Source organism: Aethalodelphis obliquidens, unplaced genomic scaffold (assembly GCF_003676395.1).
Source record: "Aethalodelphis obliquidens isolate GAN/ISIS:26980383/991018 unplaced genomic scaffold, ASM367639v1 scaffold51, whole genome shotgun sequence".
Taxonomy (NCBI): domain Eukaryota; kingdom Metazoa; phylum Chordata; class Mammalia; order Artiodactyla; family Delphinidae; genus Aethalodelphis; species Aethalodelphis obliquidens.
In genome coordinates this window covers 9,682,552-9,704,118 of record NW_020837995.1, presented here as the reverse complement: position 1 = coordinate 9,704,118, position 21,567 = coordinate 9,682,552, and the positions used below count along the sequence as shown (strand labels likewise).

The 21,567-nt window shown below is 45.6% G+C and overlaps 1 protein-coding gene across 1 annotated transcript in view; it reads left to right on the top strand.

The window, feature by feature from the left end:
* EHD4 (EH domain containing 4) overlaps window positions 1-21,567 on the top strand; it is an 89,480-nt gene that overhangs the window by 22,405 nt on the left and 45,508 nt on the right. The window contains exons 2-3 of the mRNA XM_027083994.1: window positions 8,915-9,091; window positions 18,912-19,009. Coding sequence (XP_026939795.1) covers window positions 8,915-9,091; window positions 18,912-19,009 — 275 coding nt within the window. The remainder of the gene's footprint in view (window positions 1-8,914; window positions 9,092-18,911; window positions 19,010-21,567) is intronic.

Below are 21,567 nucleotides of genomic sequence, written 5' to 3'. Positions count from 1 at the left end.
TTTGGGACCCTCTGTGCTTCCTATATCTGGATATCTGTTTCCTTCTTTAGATTTGGGAAGTTTTCAGCCATAATTTCTTCAAATACATTTTCGATCCCCTTTTCTCTTTCTTCTCCTTCTGGAATCCCTATTATGCATAGACTGACCCACTTTATATTATCCCATAGGTCTCTTGTATTGCTTTCATTTCTTTTTTTTCATTTTTTTTTAAATTCTGCTTTTTGTCTGCTGTTTTGATTGGGTAGTTTCCATTATTCTATCTTCCAGATCACTTGTCCTTTCTTCTGCATTATTCATTCTGCTATTCAATGCCTTAAGCTCAGCTTTCATCTCAGCAAATTAATTTTCTAATTTTTCTTGGCTCCTCCTTTTACTTTCTAGTTCCTTTTTACAGTAATCTGCATTTTTGTCGATAGCCTTTCTTAATTCCTTCAGTATTTTCATTGCTTCCTTTTTGAACTCGGTGTCCATTAGACTGAAAAGGTCTGTTTCATTGTTTGTTCCTTCAGGGGAATTCTCTTGGTCTTTTAACTGGGCGTGGTTCCTCTGCTTCTTCATTTTGCTTTTATTTCTCTTACTCTGTGAGTTTAGGAGAAACAATTATTTACCGTAGTCTTGGAGGGCTATTTATATGAGGGAGCATCCCTGAATAGCTTGTGGGGGTTTAATATATTTTTGCGTGAGGGCTGTTTTTGGTTTGGATGCTTGCTGTCTCTTTCCTCAGCATGTGCTGGCCATTTCCCCTTGATAGCAGGTGTGCAGGTGCGGGGCCTGCCCACGGAAGTATGCTGCTTTTGATTCCTGTAAACTTCCTCTCCCTTTGTTCTCCTTTCCTTCCTTTCCCTTTCTTCCACCCTCCTTCCAGAGCAGCATGGAAGGTGGAGAGGAGCAGCTCCAGATGATGGCATAGGTTAGACAGCACTGTGCCTTCAGCGTATCCCAGCCTGAAGTAGTTTAAATTCCACTCATAGCTGGAAAAATAGAGGTATGAAAGGCTTTACCCAGCAAGTTCCAAATACTTGGTCCAACAGGCCATTCCAGTTTTTCTTGGTGCACTCCCTTAGAGCAGTTACAAGGATGATGTTATCTGAACAAACAGTCCTGGTGATAATATGACAATGATTTAACTAAGGGAAAACAAAAATGAAAAGAAAAGTTAGGTTTCACACTTAAGGAAGACACAGAGTTTTAAAATGGAAGTGAAGCTTGGCCTGACTTAGTTTTTCAATAGCTCAAAGAAGATTAAATATTTAAAGTAATCTTGTAATAACTTTTAATGGAATATAATATGTAAAAATACTAGATCACTGTGCTGCACACCTGAAACTAATATAATGTTGTAAATCACTATAATTCAATAAAAATAAATAAATAAGCTAAAAACTTTTTAAAGTAGATGCTTCCTCAGAGATATTTATCTCAGCATTATTTATTTATTTGAAGTATAGTTGATGTAGAATGTTGTATTAGTTTCTAGTGTACAGCAAAGTGATTCATATATATATATATAAACTCTTTTCCAGATTCTTTTCCATTATGGGTTAATACAAGATATCGACTGTAGTTCCCTGTGCTGTACTGTAGGTCCTTATCTATTTTATATATAGTACTGTGTATCTGTTAATCCCAGGCTCCCAATTTACCCTCCCCCCTGCCCTTTCCCCTTTGGTAACCATAAGTTTGTTTTCTATCAGCATTATTTTTAATAGCAAGAAACGGGAAGCTATTTCGATGCCCAACAGAAAGGAAATGGCAGGCTAAACTGATGCATACTCACCTCAGAATAGTATGCAGCCATTAAAACTTGTGTTTTCAAATAATTTTTAATGGTGTGAGGAAAAACTAATGGTGAAAAGTCTAGATGCAAAATTGTTTAAATGCTTTGATCCCAATTTTATAAAGAAAAAATTATACCTGCAGAAAATGACTGGATGGAAGCATATCAAAATGTTCAAATTAGTCATTGTCCTGTATTAATGTGGTCCTGTGCAAGCTGCTTAACTTGTCATAAGCGCAGTTTTCTCTTCTATAAGCTAGGGATAAAAATACCTGCTCCAGCAACAGGGAGGGTGAAAGGATAAAGCCTATGTGTGAAATGCCTTATAAACTGTTGTTTGTAAGATTATTATCACTATTATTAGTATTTCATCATAATCTGTTGTTTGGTGGTGTCTACAAGCAGTGGTGGTAGTGGTGGTGGTGGTGGTACTCATTGCTAGGAAATAATGATATATTCTGGACCATTTTTATAAGACTTGTGATAATAAATGTTTGATTCTTCTGGCATTTCCATTTCTTGGTATTAAACATGAGGATAAACAAAAGAAACTGCTTTAAAAACATTTCTAGATTTAGGACAAATCAGAGTTGAAAGACTAACACTTTCTTTTCAGTCCCTTTCCTAGTGAAATGGTGGGTCAGGTATTATCAATCAAAAATACATTGTGTAAAACCTTCCAACACATTATAAATTGAAATGTATTTAAATTCATAGCCCTGGATTTAAAAATCAGGAAATAAAACTGTTTTTCTTGCTGAACTCAAAAGTTGTATACTTTAGATATTTTTTTCACAACTCTGTGGTTTAAAACCTTAGTAATGCTCAAAGGAACAAAATGACCGTTGGAGTTAAATGCTCTTTTAAAAAATGTCCCAAACCACAGCAATGAATTAAACCTCTAAACTCTCTGCACAGATGCCATTGTATGCACAAATATTTTAAAATCTCATTTAGCGTTACACAAGCCATTTCTCTTTCTCATTTCTGGCTTGAGAATTTAAAAAATATTGCTCATAAAACACCCCAGATAGATGTGCCATATTGCTTTTTAGAGTGCTTACTTAATGATTGAATACCAACTAAAAAGTCTTAGATTTGTGTATTTGTTATGATTCACAAAACCCATTCCTGTAAACACGCCTGTTGGAGGTTGATAGCCTCTTAAGTTCTGATTTAGGGCAGGTAGTGCTCTCACAGGACTAATAGAAATCCTAGGTTCTAATAAACGATTTAATCTATTCGAACCTTTGTTTTCTCATCTGTAAAATGGGGGGTAAAAATAGTACCTACCCCATAAGGAACTTAGGATTAAATAAGTTTATTCATATAAAGACTTTAGTACATAACAAGTTCTCAAACGTTAGGTATATTACTAAAATAATTAATGCCTTTTCCATTATTTCAAGCACAAGTGTGACAGACAAAACCCAGACAGAATGCATGGGTGAATACCCAGGGGAGACGAGGTTTGCAGCTGGAATTTTGGATGTCTATCATTGAGTAATGTGCCTCTTCTAGTTTGTTTGTTTGCTTGTTTTTTAGTTATTCTTAAGCTCGTCTTTGAGAGGATGGTGCTTGGGTATGTTGAGGGACTTTTCGTCGTCTTGAAGATTTTTGTTCTTCCCCTGTCACAAATGACAAATTTTTTTTTAGCACCTTTATTGGAGTATAATTGCTTTACAATGGTGTGTTAGTTTCTGCTGTATAACAAAGTGAATCAGCTATACATATACATATATCCCCATATCTCTTCCCTCTTGCGTCTCCCTCCCTCCAACCCTCCCTATCCCACCCCTCTAGGTGGTCACAGAGCACCGAGCTGATCTCCCTGTGCTATGTGGCTGCTTCCCACTAGCTCTCTATTTTACATTTGGTAGTGTATATATGTCCATGCCACTCTCTCACTTCGTCCCAGCTTACCCTTCCCCCTCCCCATGTCCTCAAGTCCATTCTCTACATCTACATCTTTATGCCTGTCCTGCCCCTAGGTTCTTCAGAACCTTTTTTTTTTTTTTTAGATTCCATATATGTGTGTTAGCATATGGCATTTGTTTTTCTCTGTCTGACTTACTTCACTCTGTATGACAGACACTAGGTCCATCCACCTCACTACAAATAACTCAATTTCATTTCTTTTTATGGCTGGGTAATATTCCATTGTATATATGTGCCACATCTTTTTTATCCATTCATCTGTCGATGGACACTCAGGTTGCTTCCATGTCCTGGCTATTGTAAATAGAGCTGCAATGAATACTGTGGTATATGTGTCTTTCTGAATTATGGTTTTCTCAGGGTATATGCCCAGTAGTGGGATTGCTGTGTCGTATGGTAGTTCTATTTTTAGTCTTTTAAGGAACCTCCATACTGTTCTCCATAGTGGCTGTATCAATTTACATTCCCACCAACAGTGCAAGAGGGCTCCCTTTTCTCCACACCCTCTCCAGCATTTATTGTTTGTAGATTTTCTGATGATGGCCATTCTGACTGGTGTGAGGTGATACCTCATTGTGGTTTTGATTTGCATTTCTCTAATGATTAGTGATGTTGAGCATCCTTTCATGTGTTTATGGGCAATCTGTGTATCTTCTTTGGAGAAATGTCTAGGTCTTCTGCCTATTTTTGGATTGGGTTGTTTGTTTTTTTGATATTGAGCTGCATGAGCTGCTTGTATATTTTGGAGATTAATTCTTTGTCAGTTGCTTCGTTTGCAAATACTTTCTCCCATTCTGAGGGTTGTCTTTTCATCTTGTTTATGGTTTTCATCTTGTTTATGGTTTCCTTAGCTGTGCAAAAGCTTTTAAGTTTCATTAGGTCCCATCACAAATGACAGTTTTTTCTATGAAGTCAAAAAGAAATTTTCTAACCTAAGCAGTGGAAGAAGAAAGACGCTGTCTACATATAGCCTTGCATGAAAGCAGCTCCTTGACCTGGGCTGAGCACAGCAGCCAGGGTGCCAGGAGCCACTTGGATGCAACCGAACCGTGGCCCTCAGCAGACAGGGACAAAGCAGTGTCAGGTCCCACCACCCCCTCTGTCCAGCTGCTAAGAGTCCAAATGTCTGCCCCTTTTTTCATTTATGACTTGGCTGGAGACTCTTGGGAGCAGTCGCCACTGGAGTTAGCAGCCCTCTCTGAGTACACAGGAAAAGGAGAGTGAGGTGGACACGGGGACAAAACCCAGCCCAACGCACAGGATGCTCGTGCAGTGGGCTCGCTGACTCTGAACTGTAGGGGAGTCTTTTCTTGTTCCTTTGAATTCCTGTTACTGCAGATAACACCACAAAGTCTCTGGAACTTGTAGCTTTGGGAAAGCCTCTGAGGTGTCCAAAAAAAAATAGTAGCATCACAGTTGATCAGTGTCATGCCTGTGGCTGGGTGGGTAACCCGTTTCGGAGCATCACACCTCAGATCCACTCAGACTCTTCCTTTCAAGGTTGCTGGGTTTGAACCTCATCTCTTCATTCTCACTTTGTTCACATCAGATACTCTGTGTCCTGGCTGTTCATAGTTCCCTCACTGCATGTGACACATGCCTGCCTGCCCAGGGGTGTGACTGAAGTATATCTGAGTTTCACAATCCCCCAGCGTCGCAATGCATTTGTTTTCCTTTGGGGGAGGGTGTCTTTTTGGCTACTCCATGCAGCTTGTGGGATCTTAGTTCCCCGAAGAGAGGCTGAACCTGGGCCCTGGCAGTGAAAGCGGTAAGTCCTAACCACTGGTCCACCGGGCAAGTCCCTCAATCCCCCAATGTAAAGACTCTTCTGGGCAATCAGCTGAGAGTGTCATGTATTAACTCATGTATCTGACAGGTCCTACTCGGGGTCCCAGAAGCTGGGCGTTATGTGGGACCCCAAGGCTATGGGGCTGAGCCTGGTATAAAAGCAAAAGCCTCCGGCCAGGAGGAAGGAGCTCCAGGCTCCCAGTCCTGCATGGCCACTCATGAGTTTGACCAGCAACAAGCCCCTTTTTTGGCTATCTTGGCAAGCCAGCCATTGCTGTTAACGTTGACTCTGTGGGAAAGTGCCTGTCAGGTTTCACACCAACACTTGGACCTAACCTTTTTGTGAGTCGTGCGCTGCAGGAAGCCTGGTGACATTGGCTGCTGACATCGGCTCATCTCCCCAGTTGTCCCCCTTCCTCGGTGTCTCCCACAGGCCTCCTGGCACTGCCTCATCCAGGCGATGGGGTGTGGAAATCTAACTGCACGTGGGATGGGTGTGATCTGGACTTGACTTCTAGCTTTGCTGTTGAATGGTTTCAGACTTAAGATCTCAGAGTGGCTGTAAAACTTAAATTTCTAAATTCATATGTGTATGTGAAATCCACACATTCTGCATACGCTCTGTAAGTGCTGGAGTTTCACAAAATGTGCGATGCTCTCACTGTAGCTTTTATCAGTATTTCTAAGATTTGTGTGGAATTTCATAAGAGATTATAAACATGAACCTTTCTGCTCCTAAGAATATTTACTAGTCTACTAGGTGCCTGAAAAAGTTTTGAGATTTTTAAAAAATTAAGTTTCAATATGTTTTGAAAAATAGCATCTTCTCTCCCCAGCATTTCTCCAGGGAGAATGGGGAGAGCTGGCCCCTTGTTGTTAGGGCAGCCCAGGGACCATGCAGGAGGACAGTTTGGAGAGCTCTTTTCCCTCACTTTGGAGGAAATAATTGGGCCATAGTGCCTTATGGAGGCACCCTGAAACTCCCCTTGTGCACCTCATCTCTGAACAAACTACCAACTGAAGCCCAGGTTTAAACATATCTGGAGACAGCACAAGACCTAGAGTCTGACTGCCTGCATTCCATCTCCACTGAAACACTTACTGTGTGACCTTGGGGACGTTGCTTAGCCTCTCTGGTGCCTCAGTTTTCCCACCTGTAAAATGGGGGTAATGTTAGTATACACCAGGTAGATAGTGTATACTACACCAGAGTATTGTACTACACCAGGTAAATAATGAGAACAGTTGACTTTTGAACAACACAGGTTAGGAGTGCCAACCCTCTGAGGAGTCAAAAATCCACATATAGCATATGGTTAGCCCTCCATACCCACGTTTCCTCTGTATCCTCAGTACTTCCACATCCACAGATTCAACCACCTGTGGACCATGTAGTACTGTAGTATTTACTACCAAAAAAAATCCACATGTAAGTGGACCTTACTTACAGTAAGGTTCAAACCCATGTTGTTTAAGGGTTGACTGTACTTGGTGAATGCTGGGTGCTATTATCTGATTTTTTTCACATTTACTCTAAATTTAAGGGACATATTTAAATGCTGTGTCTATTCTGGTGCTCTACAAGTTCATAGACATGTAGAAACTTTAGATTTAAAAAATAAAAAGATCAAACACTTAGAGTACAGCCTGCTAAGAGTGCTAAACAATTTCAGTTTTATTTACAGAGAAAAAATGAGTCTAAAGGGCGGCTTAACTTCTTATTCTTAGAAAAATGGCAAAATGGTGTTGGATGGTTGGTAGTTCATTCTTTCCCTCTAACCCTGGAAATAAAATCATAGGTTCTGGGCTTCAATTTGATCAGTCAAGACATTTTAGAAACAAAAGAAATGGTTCAGGACCAAACAGACTGTAAGCTGCAGGAATGGGGAGTTGGAGAAAGTTGTGCATGTTTCTGCCCTGAGCCTCCTCCCAGGGTGAAGGATCATCTCCCTGGCAGGGCAGGGACAAGGCTCTGTCACCTCAAACAGGCATTCTCTTCCACCGCCCCCTCCCCCAGTTGCCGTTCACTGTCCCTGCCAAGTGTTCCCTGAAGGTGTTGGCGTTTCCACCTGTTGCTTGGTGATTAGTGAAAAGTATTCCAAAATACTCCCTCCTTATGTTCCCCTTGGTTGCAAAGGAAGGAGGGAGTTGTCTTTGCATCCCCCATCCCATTCCATCCATACAGGCATACATATACCTAAGTGTGTCCCTACATCCTGGAAAGGAAATCTTGGTGGGGAGGAAGGGAGGGGCTCTGACTGGCTTCAGCTAAATGATGTGCTGGTGGAGGTAGTGGGGAGCTATGTTAGGACACAGCCATTTCCCACAGAGAGCAGACTTTCCCCATAGCTCTACCTCTCGCTCCCTTGCCCCACGCCAGCCATGCCACTGAGCCAGTCCTATGCCCTGTAGCACATCAGTTGGTCTCCTCAGCCCCCTGGATGAACATGCTCAGTGACATCTGCTAGGGCCACTGTATGCAGGTTAAACTGCATGAGGGCACCTGGGCAACGGGGCATATGGGGGTAAAATCCAGCGAGAGTCCTGCTCACTAAGCTGTGAGCCCTGGCACAGGGCTGGGTCTGCCTAGAGGAAGGGGCATCTTTTTCCAGTTTGCACAGAAAGCTAGGGATGACCCTGGTAATATCTAATCCGAGCCCTCCCCTTAGCAGTCTGCATTGCTGCTCAATTCTTTGGCAATCATCTTCCATGGTCATGACTTCCAGGATCCCAAGGGAGCTGTAAAATGCCCAAGGGAGGCTTTTGGGGCCGCACTGACTGCCAGTGATCAGGAAGGAGATGGTTCATCATTTCATTCACTACACTGGGTGCCCTTTGTGGGCAGGCATAGTGCTGGGTCCTGGGAATATACATCTGGCCATAGATATGGGCCTGCCTTCAAGGCCCACAAACAGAGAAGTGCAGCACCCACAGTGAGCACCACGGTGGCCACAGGCTCAGGGTGCCTGGGGCCCACAGAGCAGGTGTCCCCAACATGCTAGAGGGATGGGGACGCTTCCCTAAAGGAGGTGGGCCTGAGCAGGGTCTTCCAGGATGCATAGGAGCTGGCTGAGTACTCCTCTCTGGGGTAGTATCTATTGTGCCAATGGAACTGTGACCGGGGATGGCTGTGCTGAGCTAAGGGCCACTTTGAGAAGGCCCAGCAGGTCTGCAAGATGTCTGCCTCTTTCACTAGGCTCCTTACACTGGGGGAAAAAATAGGTCTGTAGATTCTAAGCTTTGAAAATTCATTATTAGCAAAAGAGTACAATGCCAGTCATTCTCTTTTTCTTGGGGGTTATGTTCTAGGTTTTCAAATGATTATGTTACAAATTGGTAGCCCCAGGAAGCTTTCTGGCCTCTTGCTTTGTGACCACATGCTAAGTTTTTTTTCTTTTCCCCCTCTCCCAGATACTTACTGGAGCAAGATTTCCCAGGCATGAGGATTGGTCCAGAGCCCACCACCGACTCCTTCATCGCCGTGATGTATGGGGAGACTGAGGGCAGCACCCCAGGGAACGCTTTAGTCGTGGACCCCAAAAAGCCATTTCGAAAGCTTAGTCGCTTTGGAAATGCTTTCCTCAATCGGTAAGGACCATTTGGTCAGGTTGTTTAAGCCTGTTCTTGGAATTCTTGCCCATTACACGTACAGGTCCAAAACCAGAAGAACAGAGCACGTGTGTTCTGAAAGAGAGAAGTTACGAGAAAATTCACTATCATATTCAAATATTAGAAAAATTCTCTTAGGACGCGATCATTTATACTTACTCTGGGTGACTTCAGAGGGCAAAGCTAAGGCCCAGGTTTGGACATTATGAGGCCACACAGTATAAGGAACAAATTTCTAATAATTTGAGCCTCACAGAAATAGATCAAGTTGCCTTGTGAGGTAGTGAGCTCCCTGTGGCTGGCAATGTTACACAGTAGCTGGATGACCGCATCTCAGGCATCGTGTGCTGGGGCCTCCTGCACAGAGAGCTGAACCCAGAGGACCACTGAAGTTCTCCTGACACGCAGACTTAGTCTTGGTTTTTCCAGGACTGGTCACCCCACCTCCTTGGCTGTCCCTTTTGCTTCTCAGTCCCATGCTTTGAGCTGCTTCCTCATTCGTTAGAGCAAGGCAGGGGAGGTAGAGTCAGAATACACAAAACGTTAATTTTGTTGCATGGTCATTATTTCACAGATGTGAAGTTGTAGGATAGCTGAGGTTCTGTCTTGATTGGAGATGTGTATTATTTGTACTACCTTTCACCAGAGTTCCCAATGACACAGTGGGGTACAGGACAGAGGACAAGCTAGCAGGTTGTCCTGGATGTAGCTCTGCACTTTCAGGTATCACCTGCTCTTACCTTCCCTTCCCTCTTCTTCTTTGACACTCCTAGCCTATTTTTTTAGAATTAACTAATTAATTTATTTGTTTATTTTTGGCTGCGTTGGGTCTTTGTTGCTGCGCGCGGGCTTCCTCTAGTTGTGGCGAGCGGGGGCTATTCTTCGTTGGGGTGTGCGGGCTTTTCATTGCGGTGGTTTCTCTTGTTGCGGAGCACAGGCTCTAGGCGCGTGGGCTTCAGTAGTTGTGGCACGCAGCCTCAGTAGTTGTGGCTCGCGGGCTCTAGAGCGCAGGCTCAGTAGTTGTGGCGCATAGGCTTAGTTGCTCCGCGGCATGTGGGATCTTCCCAGACCAGGGCTCGAACCTTTGTCCCCTGTGTGGGCTGGTGGATTCTTAACTACTGCACCACCAGTGAAGCCCCTAGCCTATATTTTAAAATGCTTTTCTCTTTCTTCTTTCTTGTGTTCCCCTCACCCCTCCCTTCCCCTCTTGTAGGAGTCTACCTCTTTAGACTGGTTGGTTGCGGGGAATGGGCTATGGGAATGCAAAGCCAGGGAGGGGTCCTCCAAACCCCTTTAGGGAGGCATGGAACTAGAGCTGACAGATAAGAGACTTGAACTGCACTTCTACTTTTTAGATTTAAAAAAAAAGGAACAGATCCTCCCCGCTGACTGCTGTCTTCCCAGAGGCTGAGGTGCGTGATCGCACAACTCCAGGGTGCGCCATTCACAAGGACTGTGGAATGAATGACGTGCCCAGGTGCTGTGCAGTGGCTCTTGCCAAGAGTGGCCCAGGCGACCTCCACAGGCGCCTCTCTAGGGATCTGTACTCTCCTCTAAGAGCTTGTTTATGCTCCCAGAGCAAATCAAAGAAGTCATCCAAGGGGCACCAAGGGAACTTGGCCGCGGGATAAATAGAAATGTACAGATGATGTAGATGGAGTCGCAGAGAAATTCCATCTTGTTGCTGGTGGTGATTGGCAGAATACTGTCCAGATGACTTTTTCCACCTGCAGAGTCTCTCCTCAACTCCGGGGCAGCCTTTGTTGGCACCAGCGTGCCTCCTTGTAAGAGAAATAAGGGTTGAGCCCAGGAGGGAGAACACCAGAGGGTCTCTCGGGACAAATGGACCACAGCTGAGGGGAAGTGGAACAAGAAGCTCCCCCCAGCAGGGCCTCCCAGGAGCCGTGGTCCTAGGGCAGGCAACAGCCAGGCTTCCTGTCCCAAGACTGGCCCTGGAAGGTTCCGGAGGCCCTGGAAAGTGCAGGGCGCAGGATCCTTCTCCATGAAAGGCTGCCTGGAGTCCCTCAATTTCATTACCACTGTCCTTAGTCTTACTTTCTTTTTGCCTAACAAAGGCTCAAAAAAGAAATAAGCTGCCACCTTTTTCGAATTCCCATGTTATAAAGTCTGTATACACAAGGGAAACACTAGAGAGAGTGGCTACTGGCTTCTTTTATTTTGGCAGATGATTTACTTCCCTAACAAATTTATTTTTTCTTAAATCCCAAGCATACAGCAGATGAGAGTGGAAAAGAAGCATTCAGGAAAGACTTTGTTTTTTGTATTTTGGGTTTTTTTTTTTTTTTTTTGATGCGGACCATTTTTTAAGTCTTTATTGAATTTGTTACAATACTGCTTCTGTATTATGTTTTAGTTTTTTGGTCACGGAGGCTTGTGGGATCTTAACTCCCAGACCAGGGATTGAACCCGCGCCCCCTGCATTGGAAGGCAAAGTCTTAACCACTGGACTGCCAGGGAAGTCCCTCAGGAAAGATTTTGAATGGCAAGGTTCTTCATCTCAGAATTTAAAACCTGCTGAAAATAACCCATGCTTTATATAATCGTGTTAATTGAATTCAGAATACATAGAAAAGTAATAGCAGATATTTATATGGCATTTACTGTGTGTCTAAACTTTACTTGTAGATTAGCTCTGAATTCTCACAAAAACCCTGTGACATAAGTGCACTATTATCCCCAACGTAGAGAGGAGGAATTGATGCAGAGGGAGGTTCATTTAACTTCCACAGGGCCACTCGGCTGATAAATGGCAGTGCTGGGATTGGAGCCCAGGCCATCTGGCTAGAGTCCTGCTAGCGACTGCTGTACTGAGCTGCCCAATGGGAGAACGTTTGGACTGAGAATCACTGCCTGCTGCCCTCTATCTAACATTTAAGGCTGTCCTCAATCTAGCCCGCCAACAATGATGATGAAGATGATAATGATTATGTCCTAAATTATAGATTTATAATTTCACATACACCCTCTTTTCAGGGCTAATAAGGCAGATGACACTAGGGCCATTTTACAGATGAGAAAACTGAGAGCAAAGAAGTAAAATGACTTGCCCAAGAAGATGCAGAGACAGGGCTAGAATTCAGGCTCCCTCTTCCCTTTTACCTATTGCCCTGCACCTCATGAAGCACCAGCAAAGAAGAGTTCCTGTCCTTCTAGCCACCTGGTGGCCATGTATAGCCGAAACTCACATGTCAGGGATGTACCACCTGGAAACTGATAGCATACTTAAGAGTAAACAGCCTGCTTAAGTTGTATCTACACGGCAGTGCTGCCGTTTCACCCGGCACTAGCACAAGGAAGAGGGTCAGTTAGCGTGGGGTGCTCAAATGTGTGTATGTAATTATAGCATCCCTGTGGGAACAGCAGCAGGCTTAGCTCTAAAGGCAGGCAAACTTCTTTCTACATAGCAGACTTTCTGGGAATTAGGTCAAAATACAATACTTAGTAGGGAGGAGAACTGGTTGTCTGCTGTGGAGAACTTCCACCCCCCACCATACTGAGCAACCACCTGTCCCCCCTACCCGTACGGGATAGGTCTCATTATTCTGGCCCTCCCGTTACAGGGTGTGGGCTTGGGCATCTACCCTGCACTGGGGAGTCTTTAAAAGAGTTTAGTACTTCGCAAGATGGTACCAGCCTCGAAGCATTAAACAAACCAATGGAGCTTAAGCCTCCATCTCTAAGGCTGGTTTCTAAGAAGGTAACGGGAGGTTTACAGTGCACTTCTGAGGAACGAAGACAAATTCCCAAAAAGACAGCTTTGAATGATAGAAATTCCATACCTGAACAATAGAAAAAGAAAAGGAGTTGAGTCTGGAACAAAGAGTTCTATGGAAAATAATGCGACATTCTGAGACTCCACTGTGCTGCTCTACTTTCTAGAGGAATTCCACAGGCAAGCCTGTCTCGGAGTTGCTCTGTGGGAATGTGGTTATTGAGGTTCCAAAGTCTGTTGTCAGAAGGCAGTTCCACCTCACAGAGGGGAGGGACAACCCAGCAGCACACTGAGGGCACAAGCCCTGGGGGACAGCAGCGTGTTTTGGTCAGTTCAAGAAATGTCAGGAGTTGGCCTCTGACACTTCCCCCTGCAGCCTGCATTTGGATCGCATGTTAAATTTTTCCCTCAATCTACTTTTCTGAAAATGGTGATCTTCTTTTTTATTTAATCCAGATAGATACAGACATCATTTTCAGTTTAGGATCTACAATTTAGGATTAAATTGTAGACTTCCACAGAAGAAATTATTAATCTCATTTACTTCTCTGTTTCTCTTTGAAAAATTAATTGCTGGCCCTAGGGCTTGAAATTTTGAAACTTCCTTTTGAGCTGAAGGAATCTAAACAGGACTTCCAATGCTCCTGTCATTTTAGCCAGGCCTGATGGTGATGATGGTGTGATAAAAAACAAACCAATAAAAAAACCAACACAAAAAAACTCCACTGTCTTAAATTTGCATAATGATTTAGCAATAATAGAATATATATATGTATTTTTGGACTTATCGTTACCTCTGTGTTTGTAACTGAATGAGGCGTCATTCAATAGACTTTTTTTGGACTGTGAATATTACACAGTCACTTAGTACCATTGGGATTTTTTAAAGAACTGATTTAATACAAGTAAATAGCATCAGTCCACACACATGCTGGCTCCACCAGATAATTTAGCCGCAGAAATTAAGGAAAATAGGCTCTTGCCAAGAATCAATCTTGATTCACTAGCAAAACTAATTTTTTTTTTTTTAAACATGAGAGATTAACTGGTTAGGGGTGGAGGGTGTTTTGTTTTGGGTTTTGTGGTGTGCTTATCCGTAATAAACTCCCTGAAGCCCTTCCCGTTAATCTTTAACCTCAGGATTTGTGGTGGCTCCTGGATCATCAAGCCATTGTTCTTTGTTGGCAGCTGCCTGCACAGCCCTGGTCCTGTCATCCCAGAAAACCAGCTTTTTCCCCTGTGGTGGTTGGGAGAGGGAGGCTTGATTGAGAAAAGTCTGTGTTTAGGTCAAACTGCATGGAATTGCCAATATTCAACCATCTTTTTGCTTGTAAAAGTGGTAGTTCCATAAGACTCAGTCTAAGGGGTAACCATGGGCTTTTCATAGTCTGGATGTGAAATTAAATTCCTCGTAGGCAGTAGGAGTTTAGATCAGGTCTTTGTGGTAGGACCATGTAATAATAATTGGTTATTACAGGTTAGTTGTCAAAGTCTTTTTGCATATTGGGTGCTATTCACTCTGCCAGTTTAGGAAGTCGTGTAATCTCTCTGATCTTACTCTTATCAGTAAAGTGAACTGGGGCAAAAACAGCCGCATACTCTCTTCTATTGTAAGCTTAGGTTTATTTGAACCTAAAGACAACCTGGGAGTCCTCAGGCTGGTAGAATTGCTCAGAGACTTGACCAAGGCCAAGAGGTGAGTGAGAAGGAAGACGGCCAAGAACCAGATCTTCTGCTTCCTGGTCACTGCTCCACCCTCCACCAATGGATTGAGAGCAGGTCACACAAAGGGGCCTCTTTGGTGGGGAATTCCAGGGCTATGGCATGTCACTCCTTTATTTTAGGATGTTGCCTTCTGTTGATAAAGATAAATAGCAGTGATTCAAATGCATGAAATGGCAGTAGCAGCCTAACAGTTAAGAGCCGGACTGGGGTCAGAACTGCCAGGTTCGCATCCCAGCTCCATCACCTACCAGCTATGTGACTTGGCAAGTTATGGCATGTGACCCTTCTGTGCCCTTGTTGGGGAGGAAGAGATTTTCCTCCACCCTTCTGGGTTCTTCTGGCTGGTCCAAGAGTTAAGTTGACATGAGACAGATTACCAGGAGAAAATCAAACAAAAATTTAATTACGTGTATACATGGGAGAGATCCAGGAAAACCGAGTAACTAACTCCCCCAGATGGCTGAAGCCCTCACCTTAAATACCATCTTCAGTTAAAGGCAAAAGAGGATGTTGGGGGTAGTGGTTTGGAACCTGTAAGGGGAAGAAGGCATTTGACATGGAGCTGGAAAATAATGTTTGATAAACAAATGTTCGCTGGGCCATGCAGAGACAATGGGACACAGAGAGGAGTGTTAACAAATGGACATTGCGAGGTTCCCCCCATATACTCAGCTAGTTCATACTGTGTTTATCTCTGGTGACAGCTCCCTTCCTGGAACAGGTCCTCTGTCTACATTCCTTAGGCAGTGAGAGAGGAGGTCAAAGATTCTTCCTGAGTCTTTCTGGGCCTTAAAAATAATCAGCCTAAATTAATCCTCATGCCAAGGAGACACATTTTCGGGGTGGCCAGATTTGCTCCCCTCCACCCCAGTCTCATCCTTTGTAGAATGGAGGCACACAGCCCCACTGCTGAAGGTTGTGGCCATGATTGAGTGCGTTAATGGAAAGTGCTTAGGACAATGCCTGGCACCCAGTAAGTGGTCAGTGGATGCTTGTGTCATTTGATCATTGCTGCAACTACTGGGTATCACTGCACTGGAAATCACATCACTATTAAGCTACTGCCTGGCTCTTTTAAAATGTTGATCATTGAATTGGAATGTTAGTGTTTGGAGGTGATTTTAGGAACTGAAGTCCCCTTACCTCCTTGTCTTACTGTGCCGCAGGACTTCTAGCCACCGGCCTGAGACCTTATAGCCCAGACCATTCCTTTTCTCACCCCCTCTCTGCTACCCCTAAGCCTTCCTTGGTTGTGGGGTGACGGGGAATTCGGGTCCAATGTAGGGTTCGATCCCCTCCTCCTCTCCTTTTATCAAAAATAAAATATATCAAGCCAGCCCTGGGTGAGGGACATATTTCATAAAGCTTACGTGAGGCTCCTGGGCTTAACTGGCACGTGTGCGTATTTCACGTGAAATGTAGAAGGCAAGGCACGGGTACACTTTGTGCTTGTTAGTACCTCTGAAAGAAGTAGGAAATCCATCTTGGGACAGCAAATCTGTGCTTGGAAACATTGCAGCAGACATCACTGGGAAAGGCCTGCCCCAAGGCTGACTGTGTTATATCCGATAAATAACCCACTTTTCACCTTCCTTTCATGGAACATCAAAGGAAGATAAGATTGCTATAACAGCATTGCATTAGGGTTTTTTCTGATTATAGTACAACCATTTAAGAAAATGCATGTGTGGTTCTAACCCCTAAGAGTGTGGGCCATGCCCCCACACAGGGGTCTGAAAGCTGACTGTGCCCTGTGCTCCTTTGCCCACCTCCCCACCTCCCCCACACACATGCTGGGCAGGCTGTGCAAAGTCCAGCTCTGCTCACACAACCCCTGTCACCCTCTCTCAGGGTGCCCCTGGAGAGCCCCCTCCCCCCCCCCCCCCCCCCCCCCCCCCCCCCCCTTCCCCCCCCCCTCCCCTCCCCCCCCTCGTCTGCAGTCATCCCTCCTGGCCCTGGGCCTGCTCCCTGTATGTTGCGTGGTGATGTCACCACATCAGACCATCTTGTTTTGTGGCTTACACATTTTGTCTCTGCTGTCACGTCAGGAGGCATGGGAGTTGTTGAAACCTTGTCTCTTTGTATGGAGGGAGTGGATGGTTTCTAAATTTTGAATCCCTCTGTTAACTTCACATTAGAATCCAAGGGTTTTGTGTTTTGGAAAAATTGGTATCAAGTGTGAGCTTGTGGTTCCAGAAAAAGGTCTGCCTCTCACAGGAATACTTTATGTGAAAAAGTTTCACATATGTGCAGTTTTCTCAGCATTGCCAGATGTCTTGAGCCATCTGATAAAAAGGATGGGACTGGGGCTTCCCTGGTGGCGCAGTGGTTGGGAGTCCGCCTGCTGATGTGGGGGACGCAGGTTCGTGCCCCGGTCTGGGAGGATCCCACGTGCCGCGGAGCGGCTGGGCCTGCACGTCCGGAGCCTGTGCTCCGCAGCGTGAGCGTACCGCAAAAAAAAAAAAAAAAAAAGGATGGGACTATGATAAGAGACCTAATTACCACAAGAAATGCAGTCCACCACAGATGTGCTCAGAACTCTGTTCCTACCCCAATCTAGAGACTTGAATATGGCGTTTTTTGCTCTGTGAACTTACAGAGAATGTGTAGTGATCCCAGTGCACTTTATTCTCACAGATCTGCTGTTTGAGTGTTGGGCAGTGGGGTTTATAAAGGTGGAGGGGTAGGAGAAAATCAGAAATGAGGGGCTTCTCATAAATTAACTTGACCCCTTATTTTTAATGTTATGAGGTTTTTAACTTTACGGGTTGAGTTCTACTCACCTGACATCAGAAATACCAGGCTGCAGTCTCCAGCCAGCCACGCATTAGCAGCATGGCCTCACATGTCGTAACTGCTCTGTGCTTCAACTTTTCCAGCTGCAAAATGATCATAGTTATCATTCCTACATCTTCCTGGGATGACTTGAAAATGTGGGAAACAATATCTGAGAAACTTGTCCCAAGCACCTTCAGTGAAAGTTCATTTGCAATGTCAATAATTGCATGTCTCTCTCAGGGCTGCCCACGCCTGCCCGGGGGCTGTGCTGTCCACATGTGCTGTGAGGGCCAGGCAGGCCTCCCTCTCCTGCATTCCCAGCATATTTACTTTCTGAGTAATCCCACCTTTTCCACTGAATGAAAGAACTGAGCTTTCCCCAAGGATTTTCAAGCCTTTTGCCCACACAGATACCAAAGTTAGCCATTTACAATATAGGAGAAGGAGAGACACTCTAGTTTCTGCCTTAAAACATACACAGTGCCTAACAGAGATGCCCCCAGGTTGCCTGGGGTGGAAGTAACAAAGCATTTCCCTCTGGTCCTCTAGAGTTACACCGTGTTAAAGCTAAAAGAACCTCGCCAACCCCTGGTGCATTGACACATGAGAAAACTGAGGCCCAGAATGAGGAAGCCCTTGCCCAGGGTCCCAGGCAAGTTACTGGCAAAGGATGAGCTGAACCTGAACCCAGGTCTGCTGACGCACAGGCCACAATTTTCCTGCCACTTCACTCTGCTTCCAAGGCCAACGCCAGGGCAGCCGACAGGAACCACAGCAGAGGGATGGGGATGAGAAGGAGGAGGTGGTATCGGGAAGGTGATGGACAAGGAAGGAGGCTGGGAGATGCTTGGCCAGGGCCCTGCCTACCCCTGCCCCTTTGTCCACTCTTAGGGCACCGAAGCACCTGGAGGATTTGGGGTGTTGCCCACAGGTGCTTGCCCCACCCTGAGCCTGGAGCCGTAGCATGTCCCTGGGGCATCGGAGAGTGAAAACAGGCCCTAGTACCTCCGCTGTCACATTAGGGAGTGAGCAGGGGCTGGACAGAGCTTGGGATACTCCAGCCCAGTGGGGCAGTGACCCTGAAGGAAGCATGGGATTCCCGGGGAGGAAAAGTCTGGGACGTTTGTCTAAGGAGCAGGATAGAGGAGGGGGCAGGTGGGGCTGGTGGCCTTTGCAGTCACACCGACCTGGGTTTAAAGCTTAGCTCTGAGTGACCCTGAGCAAGTTACATAACCTCCCGGAGGTAAACAGTGTTGCCTTCCTCATGAGATTAATATGAGGAACAAATGAGATGATGTTTGTAAAATAACCTGTGTTCAATAAACGTTAGCTAAAATAAAATTAACAGTAAGGGATCTGGTGGTAGGGAGCATCCGGTGTCCGGCCACCCTCCAGTAGCTGCCCTGTGGACCAGCATCGAGTCTCCAGTGGAGGCGCCATCAGTCTCCTCCAAGCCCTCGCGTTTCAGAAGGTGTCGGTAGCCAGGAGAGGCCAAGGAGCTCCGAGGTTAGAGCACTCCGCAACGTGCAGGTTCTGATCCCACCTTTGATCCCTTTCTTGCAGATTCATGTGCTCCCAGCTGCCCAACCAGGTCCTGAAAAGCATCAGCATCATCGACAGCCCCGGCATCCTGTCTGGGGAGAAGCAGCGCATCAGCCGAGGTCAGTGCCCTCCCTGCCCTTCCGGGCCCCCCACCCCTCACCCGGGGCTGGCTGAGTCTCCCTCTGATGTTGGCAGAGGATTTCTGCCCCTGTTGTATTCTATCCATCCTCCAGGGCACCCACAGCATCCCTGGGCAGCCCCGGGGTCCAGAGCTGAAGAGGTCCCAGGAAATAACCAGGAAGTCATATGGTCAGAAGTTCTGCTCTTTCAGCTGAGAAACTTTCTGGAGCCTTAGTCATAACCTCTTAATTCCTTTAAACACTGTCTTGTAATACTAGTACCCACCTCACATAAATCTTCAGACTTTAAGAGGGGACCACTCACTGACCACTCACTTGGACACATGACAAAAAATAAAGAAGGCCAGCTAGTGACAGCAAAGGAGAGAGCCCTCCCAGCTGCTCTTCCTCCCTCCCCCAGTGCCGTGTATTCCACCCCAGTCACCTCTGTAGCAGCCTTCTACTGAGTGAGGCCTTTATTGCTATCTGCTTGGTGCCAGACGCTGTACCGCGCACTGGGGATGCAGAAAGAACAGGTGCAGTTTCTGCCCTGGAGGAGCTTGTGTTCTAACGAGGAAAACAGACGTTAGTTTCGTTATCACAGAAATAAATAGAGAACAAGAGCTGGGATACTCACTCTGCGCTGGGGACTGTCTATCAGAGGGTAAGGAGGATATCTGGCCTTGGCGTGTTGAGAAAGGCTCTCCAGAGGAAGAGATGTTGGAGCCGGAATCTGGAGGATGAATAGGAATTACCTAAGGGAAGCTCTGGGATGGGAAAGGAGAGACGATAAGGCGTTCAGAGGAGATTTGTGGAGAATAGAAAACGCTTGTGAAGAACAGTGACGTCTGGGCTTCTTCAGCCTTCACAACACAAGGCTGAGGCAGTACTGTTTCCAGACCTGTGCACTGTGGTTAAATAGATGGGCCTGCGGTCTCCCCCACCTTCCCGGTAAAGGGGCTGTTGGAAGCAGACCAGAGGACTGTTTACTTACAGAGAGGAAATTCCTGACAGGGAGGGCACTAGGATGGATTCCTGTGGTCCCAGTGGCAGGTCAAGTTCCCTCGCCCTGGCCCTTGAAACAGAGGACAGTTCCTGGAGGCTTTGCTGGGAGGGAGACGCTGGAGTGGATGCGTTGCTGCTGTCACTTCTCACTGGTAACTCTTTACAGCCCCTGAACAGGAGCAGTGGGGTTATGGCCAGCCAGTGAACTGCCCCACTCCTGAAGCCAAAGAACGTTACACAGGCCCTAGGACACACCTGGGAGCTAGAAAGCAGAGGTCCCGTGACAGGGTTAAAGAAAGGGCTCCCCATGTCTATAAGCCCTCTCTTCTCATGCCGTCTGAGAAATGCTGATTTTGCAGCCTCCAGCTACCGTGCTGTGCCTTCACCCATTCGTTCAGGGACTTAGTGGGCCATTAGGCCTCCCTGAGGCCTCCAAGAACATTGCACTTGTAGAAAAAGCCACAAATAACATTTGTAAATGGTTTTCTCCAGCTCCTTAGTGACTTTTGTTTTCGTTTTTGTTTTTGCGGTACGCGGGCCTCTCACCGCTGTGGCCTCTCCCGTCGCGGAGAACAGGCTCCGGACGCGCAGGCTCAGCGGCCATGGCTCACGGGCCCAGCCGCTCCGCGGCACGTGGGATCTTCCCGGACCGGGGCACGAACCCGTGTCCCCTGCATCGGCAGGCAGACTCTCAACCACTGTGCCACCAGGGAAGCCCCTTAGTGACTTTTTCTTCTGCATATACAAACATACCTTTTTTAACAGAAATGAGATTGCCGTGCACATTTGCTACAACTTGATTTTTTGCCATAACAGCTATCACGGATCATTCTATGCCAGTATATTTAAATTACTTTATTCCTTTTGACAGCTGCTTAGGTTCTATCAAAGGGGCATAACGTCATTTATTTAACTGATTTGTGGATGTCGTGTGGTTAATAATTTTTCCCTCTTGCAGACAGCACTCCAGAGAGACATCTTTTGTGTATCTTTACACCTCGGTGCCAGTAGATTTTTTTAAAAACCAATTTAGGACCATTAATTTGGCCCCATTAAACATTGCTCTGAAAATACATGTTTTATTTTAAAAGGAAAATAAAGCAAACCCACGTCCCACAGCTTTTTCAAGCTGCCTATGTTTCCACTGCTTCTGCATGTCTGACGGAAGTATGCCAGAGATATATGAGGTCCTGGAAATTTTCTTTTTGCCTCTAAATTTTAGGACCTCTGGATTTTAGCTTCAGCCTTATCCATTCCTTTTAACTGGCAGGCCTTTGACCAATGCTAATCATCCATGTTCTTCAGGGTTTCTCCTGGGCTTAGTGATTCTAAGTGTCTTTCAACCTATAGCTCCTTCAGAGTAGTTAGCGTGGTGTAATGCTCTCAGGATGCTTTGAAGACAGTTCTTTTTAACACTTTATAATAACTGACTCATATCCTGACTTACTGTGGCATGTCCTTCTTCACATCCTATGCCCAGAAATAGCACATATGGTTCCAACCAGTCAGCTGGTCCCTGCCGCCCTGACAGACAGCAGCTGATGGGGAAGGAC